Below are 9,093 nucleotides of genomic sequence, written 5' to 3' on the forward strand. Positions count from 1 at the left end.
AAAGAAGTGAAAAAAAAAAAAAAAAAACAACAATAAACACAAGTGATGCACAGCAAAAAAAAAAAAAAAAGTGCAGTGGGAACCATGCTGGGATATTGTCCTGGGTTCAGCTGTAACAGTTATTTTCCTCCTTCCTAGTAGCTGGTACAGTGCTGTGTTTTGGCTTTAGTCTGAGAACAACACTGATAACACACCAATGGTTTAGTTGTTGCTCAGTATTGCTTACCCTGGTCAAGGACTTTTTGGTCTCACGCTCTGCCAGTGAGGAGGGTCACAAGAACCCAAGAGGCAGCAGAGGCAGGACACCTGACCCAAACTGGCCAAAGGGGTATTCCATACCACAGCATGTCATGCCCAGTATATAAACTGGGGAGAGTTACCCAGAAGGCCCAGATCACTGCTCAGGTCGGGTTGGGTATCGGTCGGCAGGTGGTGAGCAATTGTATCCTCTCCCCTTGTTATTTCCCTTATCATGATTATCATTGGTAGCAGTAGTTTTGTGTCATACCTTAGTTACTGGGCTGTTCTTATCTCAACCCATGGGATTTACATTCTTTCCATTCTCCTCCCCATCCCTCTGGGAGTGGTGAAGAGGGAAGAAGAGGGGGAGTGAGTGAGTGGCTGCGTGGTGCTGAGTTACCGGCTGGGCTTAAACCACACCAACACCCCACTCTGAATTATCACCAGCTCCAGAGCATAAGCCTCAGGTCTGCACAGAGAGACGGGAAAATATAAAGAAAAAATCCAGTATACTACTTTTCAGAAATGCCTTCAAAGAAGAGAGAGGGAAACGTGTCTTTGTCCTAGAACTTTTCCCACCTTTCGATTCCTAATCCTATCAGAATTTCCAATACATACAGCAACTGTCAAGACAGTTTGAAGAATGAGTGGGTTTTCTGGAACATTCATGCTGTATCCTAATCTGAGCCACAACACAGCATGGGCTTGGTTACAAGGCATGTATTCTCCTTACTAAGACTGAGGTGCTACAGTTCAAGGATAGGGAAGAATATCAGATACTTGAAATTTTGTGCCTAGCTCAGCATCTGCTTTTGGCATTTTTGTGGTTGTTAACAACAGCCCCATTAAAGTAATTTTAAAGCAGGATCCCTGTACATTCTAGCATGACAAAGACATGCTCCTACATGTGATAAAGACATAAATCTGGAGACAATATGTACTACTTATCTATCAGTTTTGAATCTACAATAATTAAATCTCAACCACTTGAAGTGCTTCCGTAACAAGGAATCACAATTTCTTCCTGTAAATAAAAACCTCAGTAAAATAATTCAATAATAATTACCCACATGCATTGGAACATAGTATATATTCTAAAGAACATATAGAGGACTACACACAAACTCACCCCCTGAATTCGAAGTTCCTCTTTCAATGGTGCTAAACTGCATTTCTTCCCCAACATGCAACTGTACCACCTGCAAAGAACACATTAACAAAGTGTTTTACATAGACAGGTCAACTGAAAGTGGCAACTGCCAGAAAGAACTACTTGCTTCAGAAACCTGCAAGAACAGTAGGAGATTTAAAAAACAAAACAACAACAACAAAAGTCACACTCGTAAACACAGCAACTAGGACATGGTACAACATATATTGGAACAGAGGCTTAAAGACAAACTGGACAGGGGAATCTCTTCAAGGTTTTAGGAGATAAATGCTCCATGCCTGGAACACCTGGCAGTGTTCAAGGCCAGGCTGGACAGAGCCTTGGGTGACATGGTCTAGTGTGAGGCATCCCTGCCCACGGCAGGGGGTTGGAATTAGATGATCTTAAGGTCCCTTCCAAACCATACCATTCTGTTCCCAGTTATCAAAGGACACTTTTCTCAAGAATATACATTGAAGTTGAAGACAGGCATTTTAATTGCTCACATATACAAACTAAATATATTGTAAACTAAAGTATTATCAGTGGTGTTACAGGACAATTATTTAAATTTGCTTCCTCCATAAAGCAACAGATAGAATGTCAAGCAGCAATACTTAAATGAAACCCCAAGATTTCTGGCAAAATCAAAACACACATCTTTCCCAAAATGACAACATCCTGAATCTGTGACTCCTAGCTGAAGTGAGGATGGAGGTAAATAAGTCAAGAACACGTCCTGGCTCAAGGGAATCTCTATTTACAACAGTTCATTACACTGCCCTTTGGTGGAGTTGCCAAACCTTATCTTTAGCAAAATAGGAAACAGTATTTTAAGTAAACTGTTCTTTCTGTAACAGATGCTTATTTTCCCTAACTATGATATATAGTTAGCATCTTGGGTATGTTCTATGCTTTATGCTATCTATTTATCAGATCAAGAGATACCCTCCTCTTTCCCGGAGGAGTGGTGGTGTTGCCAAGAGGAGCAATACAGGAATGACGCATTCCTCGTAATTCCACCTCGCTTTTTCAAGACAAAGACTTCTTGCCTTGAAAGTAACATCACCCACTTCTCTACTATATTGCTACTCTTTTCAAGGTCATCGAATGGCAACTTACCAAAAGCAAGTTTCCCCTGGATCTACACATAACATGTGGAACCAGAAACCATGTTGTTATTGCCTTTCAAAAAGTCATCACAGATGCATCCTCTGCCCCTACCTTAGAGAACCACTTCTGAATATCAAAACTTCTATTTTATCACTCTGACATCTATCTATCCCGCTTTTATATTTTGTAAGATTTGGGGGTGACAAAGAAAGGAAGACCATAATGTAAGAAAAAAAAGGCCCAAAAAAGCCCCACATTTCAAGGTTGGCAAAAGCACAGCCTCTGCAAACCTTCTCAACCATTTTCAAAACACAAGATAGAAGCATTTCTAACAGAGCCCAATGAAGTTCTGCTTTGTCTTGTTCTTTCCCAATACTGAATATAGTCTGAATTTTTTAGGTTCATTACTAGAAAACAAGCATTTTAAAGAAAAATGTCGATATTAGACAGCTGAAGATGAGATTCTAATGCAGTGCTAAGCCTAGCAGGGTCTGAACAAACCAAAAGCAAAACACTTCTTTGAAGCTGTGGTAAAACACACACACACACACATACACACACACACAGAGTTTAGCAGCTGCAATTTGGAAGGATATTAAAACAAAAACAAATAACCAAAAGTAATCTTCCAGAAGAGCTAGAATCATAATGTACGGCACTGGGGGAGCGAAAGTCTAATAGTCAGAAAACTGAGGATGTGCGATCTGTTCATCTTGTTCAAAAGAAGGTCTCACTGGATTCTTCTGCAGCTTATATTCACCCAAGACAGCATTCAGTAAAGTAGTGTCCTTTAGCTGCAAGTTACCAACATTCAGCCACAAAAAGAAACTTTTAGATAATGAACAGGCAATGTCATAAATTCCCCCCCAACCCAGAAGCCCTTAAGAATCCACTTGACCTTCTTCAGCAAGTATGTGTGCTAATTTAGCTGCATGCTACAGGTGTCACTTGAACAAGGCTTTTTTTGCCTTCTGCCTTTAAATACCTCTGATGATGAGTTGTAACTTTTTCATGCTCAAGAACAACTAATCTTACATAAACTGAGTCTAATTCCTGATGTGTATCTATCATTAAACAAACCAGATACCACCAGACCGCAGCTACAGTCATACTTAAAATACCTGTTTCTTTGGCAGAAATCATGTACAAATGATAAAAAGGGGTTGTGTGGGTGTTTTTTAACTGGAAAAAAGCCCTTACCGTAACCTCTTTTTAAGCTGTAGACTATCGTGAATAATTCTTTTGACAAATTCTAGTTCTCCCCCCTCAGCCATGATTTCTGTGATCCCTCCTGTATTCACAGAACTGGGAGGAGGACGCCGTGGATTTCGAGAGTTCACTCCCTGGATGAAAAAGAACATTTGAGATGAACATTCAATGAAATGTTAGGCTGCTTTGTACACTGCTTCCTGTCTCAATCTTTAATGGGTAGCAAGCACCTCTAATTACCCTCCCCACCCTATCAGAACCATGGATAATAGACAAATACATTCAAAATAAGCATAACTGAGTGAATTCCCTACAATCGCAAACCTAGGTAAGTTACTTGTCACACATCATTATCCTGCTAATATGAAATACATTGTTCAAAAACACATAAGACATGCTAGTTACATGCATCTACACAATCTATAGTGTTTAATCTCAACACTTAAGTCTTTTCTGCCCTACATTATAGAGTTACATTTCTAATTGTATTCAGTGGGTATTGAAGGAACTGTTCTGACACGTATGATATTGCTGAAATCACTAAGGAAACAAAAGCACAGACAGACACAATGCCAGAAGCTAATTCCTCTGTACCACTGGTATGCAGCAGGCAGCTGATTTTGGATGTAGTAGCTATTTTCCTAACTAATGCTCTAAGATAGCTAGAACCTGTGAAAGAATTCTACAGGTCATCCTCCACTTTAGAAAGGGCAACATTTAACTTTTTCAAAACTCCTTTGGGGTCAGCAGGTAGGGAAAAAGAAAACTTAAATGCTATGTCATAATGATTTGGGATTTTCCACTCAACCATTCCCAAGGGAAGAGGTTAAACTGGTGCTACCCTCCCACTCACTGACCACTGAGAACATGCAACATTTAGCTTGTTAGCTTACCTTCGCTTCCAGCTGGTTGGCAAAAAAGGGTGGGTTGCACATGCAGAAATCATAAATGATCTCGGATTCTTCTTTCAGTGCATCCATTAGAAGAGTCTTCTGTGGTACTTTAACCACTAATAGAAAACAGGAATTTGGTCAGTAAGGAACTTCATATTTTATCTAGCATGCCATTCACATTTCAGTGTGTCTTGAAAAAATATATTGTATAAAAACTGTACTTTCTAAACAATGCTTTCTACCAAAAACTGTAACAAATCTCAACATGCAGAAAGAGACTTCAGGTCAAGAACTGGCATACAAACAACTTGTGTGTTTATATACAGTAGCAGAATTACACCAGTCTGTTTAAAACAATTGGAACTGTTTGAGTTATACTGAGTTCTCTGATGCAACTACAAACACACCAAAAATTAACACTGTAGTCTTAAAACAACTGATCAGAATCACAACAAAAGAAAAAGATGAGAGTTCCTTTCTGGAAAACATTCTGCTTACTAGGGTCCACCAACTTATTATTTATTGCCCATCACAAGGATGAAGGCAAACATCCCACGTAGATCTCCACTGCTTTTCCCCAAAGGCTGTATCATTCCCTTGGAAACTGTGGTCGTGTAACACATCTGCTGAAAACCACAGGAACTCCAGCCCAAGGAGCAGGAATTTAAATATGGATGAAGTCCAGTGAAAGCACGCGTTAAGATTATTAGAGGCAGGACTTCTTGCAGACTTTACCAGTCCTGCAACTCACAGATAATGCACATAGAATGAAGATACTCAGACGAGAGGCAGAAGGCATGCCTCTCTGTCTAACATTTACTATGTTTATCACGATCCTAAGAAAATGAAGTCATTAGGGTAGCAGGCTATCACTAAGGTGTTCAGATGATATGTAGCAAGAATAATACCTAGAACACCCACTATCTTCAAAGCTGCAGTTCTGTAAGTCACAAGCCTTTCGAGTACAGAAATCTATAGACAAGAGGTAAACAAATTTTAAAACCTATGAGAATAGAAGGATAGTTCATTTTAAAAATACATTAACACACTGTTCGCTGGTTTATAATCTTAAATGTCTAAATTAAACACTTAGCATTTCTCCCTATATGAAGTTCTTCGCATTTAAAGTTACTGACATGGAAATGTGATGCCTTATCTCTGCTTATCTGTTCTCCTGCTTCCCTGGTAACACTGTCCCGTACGACACCATTGTCTCTAAACTGGAGAGACATAAATTTGATGGATGGACCACCCAGTGCTCTTAAATATGTTATTACCTCATACCTTTTATAAGATCAGACAAGTTATTCTGTTCCACGTTCTTTTTGGCATAGTTGAAGCACATATCATCAACTTCTGTTGCAAGAAAATCCCAGCCATTCAAAGTTGCTCCTAGCAGTGGGTATATGCAAGATGCCCCTGTCCCTGCAGAAGTGAAAAGGCATGAGTATGGCAAAACAAGTCTCTGCTGTTATACACAGTGTGGGTGTTAAGTATGTACTTTTTACAACAAAAAGAACTGATCTTAAGAAAAATGCTGATAAATGATCATTTGCTACTCAGTTCTTTAAAGAACTTTATTTTTTTTATTTGAAATACAGCATTGTCAAATATACACTTTTAATAAAATAAAGAATTTAATAATCTGGAATAAATTTTCTAGTAAATTATCAGCTTACACTTTTTCGTTTTCTATATGACAGTGATTAATTTATATAGCAAAAGCCAAATATATTCTGGTTTTACTGGGGGGAAAAAAAAGAACCTATCAACCACATGCACATTTTTCTTCTGCATTTTTCTATTATCTGCCATAAATAAATTACTTCGATGCACACAGCAACCCCCCCGGAAAAACTAAACAAATGGTTTGGGTTGGAAAGGACCTGAAGATCATCCAGTTCCAACCCCCTGCCATGGGCAGGCACACCTCACACTAGACCATGTCATCCAAGGCTCTGTCCAACATGGCCTTGAACACTACCAGGGATGGAGCATTTACAATTTCTCTGGGCAGTCTGTTCTAGGGCTTCACCACCCTCAGACTGTCTTTCCCGAATGCCCAGAACGGTCGAAGAAACAGAAGTGCCAGTTAAGACATCTAAAAAGATAGACACAACAGATAAAAATTTGGTAACAAACAGAAAGATACGATAGCACAAAATAATTCCTCCTCATGATTATGGCATATGTGGGTGATCACGTTACCAATGACAGTCAAACTTAGGATTAAAGAGATACGAGAAAAGGAAAAGGTATCTCACCACCACAGACCTTCAGCTCAGAGATGTATCATGAGTCTACTGTTATACTGACTTACTGAAGCATAACTAATGAAGTCTGTCAGTATACAAAAGCATGTGGTTATTTGCAGCACTTCTACAACATCCCTCTTGGATGACTTACTGCTTTCCAGGAGTTGGAACATCAACACTCATTGCAGGCTAATACTGAAGATTTCACAATATTTGGAGGATTTAAAGTATCTGTCTCTTCTACCCATGATGAAGTTCATAGAAATTGTTTTCAAAAATGAAACCTACTATCAAATGCATAGAAGCTGGCTAACAATCTTGAAAGTTATGAAAGAAAAGCAACTATGCCTATATCATATGAAAAAAAATCTTGTATCCATCACAAATCTAGCTAAAAGTACAAGTGAGTACATTTTGGGAGATCAAAAATTCCATTACAAAAAAAGTAAGTCATACTAGCAAACACCAAGAAAACAGTAACTAGCTTTGAGGAAGTCAGTGACTTCAAAGTTTTAATGTCAACCATTAACACTCAAGTTAGAAAGGAAATTCCAGCTTCTCTCACTTTCATTATGAGTTTACTTTAGCAGAAAACAATCTTCAAAATAAACCTTTGAAATCCAAAGGGAAGAGTCTATCAACAAAAATAAAGGATGTGAACTAAATCCAAATGTACCATCACAGGTGCTTTTTATATTTCATACAGAATCAACCAAAATTTGGACTCCAATGGCCAGTTTTATTATCTGTATGTGAAACAGTTTCTATCTTCTACAGAGCTTGCCATTTTTTTTTCTAATGAAAATCAAATTCTGTGCATAAGTGTACATCTTATAAATGCACATCTCTACTGAATAACTGTTCACATTAATCTGCTGGTTTATCCAGATTGTCCAGATATGACCCAGTAGGAGGTGACTATAGGAGATCTGGTGGCTGGTCTCTGCTCGCAAGGAACAAGTGACAGGACAAGAGGAAATGGCCTCAAGCTGCATCAGGGGAGGTTTAGGCTGGATATCAGGAACAACTCCTTCCCCAGGGGGTGCTCAGGCATTGGAACACGCTGCCCAGGGCAGTGCTGGAGTCACCTTCCCTGCAAGTGTTCATACACCATGTAGACGAGACCCTCAGTGACATGGGTTAGTGCTGGCCTTGGCAGTGCTGGGGAATGGTTGGACTTGATGATCTTAAAGGTCTTTTCCAACCTCACTGATTCTATGATTCAATAATCCAGATACTGAAACTGCACAAATGGCACTGTAGACAGTATCATCCATCTGTGGATGCTCAGTCCAGTTTAAAAAATATTTCGTTTCCAACAATAAACAGAAAATCTTTGACTGTCTACAACCAAAATACAGCTTTGCTAGCATTTGCCCTTGTTTCTAACTAAGCCCCTTTCCTAACTTAGCTCATAAAAATAGCTGCATTGGGAGAAAAAAATAAAGTTTATAAAGACAGCCCATTCATCTGTCAAATACCACTGAAACAACAGAAAAACATTATTAAAAGGAACACTAGAAAACATTGCTATGCAACTCACAAACTCTCTCATGCAGAAATCCAAGAGCAAAGTTAATAATAGCTAACACAATTCACTAGTTAGAAGACTGAGAATTGCCATTTTGTTTTAATTCCTCTGAAGTGACATTTCTGCCTGTGCTAGTGGCAGCATCATTTCTTGCGTACCACACAAAACTACGCTCAAGAGCGTTCAAGGCCACAAAAAGGAGCACAGCTGCCTGCTATGGCCGTTCTTGTGTTTGTGCAGAGAAATCCTGCCCACCAAGAAACCAAATGACATACCAATGCAGTCAGACTGCCCATTTCCCCATGGCAAGCACAGCTCAGCTCATTTTGTCTCTCAAAACTCACGTTTACCTACAGATGTGTTACAAGCCTCAGCAGCTAGTTTCACTGACAGCAAACAGCACGCTAAACATTATGTTTTTCCAAGTACCTATGTCAATGCCTCGCCTGACCACTCGCTCGCCAGCATCCTGATGACCGATGAGATCCTCCACCCAGTGGATGTAGTTCAGCCTCAAGGGAACGGTCGGAATAAGCCTTTCCACGGGGATGTCAATCGTAAGCCCAAAATCCTCCTTCAGGAGTGTGCAGGTCAGAGCTCTCACCGCCTCGGGGTCCTTGAAATTCAGGCTGCAAGGTACAAATCAGCGCTTAAAGCGGAGCCAGCGCCCTCCCGCTCGCCACACACGGCCCGGCCCGGCCC

At 39.8% G+C, this 9,093-nt stretch overlaps 1 protein-coding gene across 1 annotated transcript in view; it reads right to left on the bottom strand.

The window, feature by feature from the left end:
- METTL16 (methyltransferase like 16) overlaps nucleotides 1-9,020 on the bottom strand; it is a gene marked incomplete at its 5' end in the record, with an annotated part of 12,031 nt that extends 3,011 nt beyond the window's left edge. The window contains 5 exons of the mRNA XM_010020388.1: nucleotides 1,370-1,439; nucleotides 3,704-3,846; nucleotides 4,606-4,721; nucleotides 5,890-6,030; nucleotides 8,821-9,020. Of these exons, the coding sequence (XP_010018690.1) occupies nucleotides 1,370-1,439; nucleotides 3,704-3,846; nucleotides 4,606-4,721; nucleotides 5,890-6,030; nucleotides 8,821-9,020 (670 nt within the window). The remainder of the gene's footprint in view (nucleotides 1-1,369; nucleotides 1,440-3,703; nucleotides 3,847-4,605; nucleotides 4,722-5,889; nucleotides 6,031-8,820) is intronic.
- Nucleotides 9,021-9,093: the final 73 nt, after the last annotated feature.

The sequence above is a fragment of the Nestor notabilis genome, unplaced genomic scaffold (genome assembly GCF_000696875.1).
Source record: "Nestor notabilis isolate BGI_N333 unplaced genomic scaffold, ASM69687v1 scaffold16040, whole genome shotgun sequence".
NCBI lineage: Eukaryota > Metazoa > Chordata > Aves > Psittaciformes > Psittacidae > Nestor > Nestor notabilis.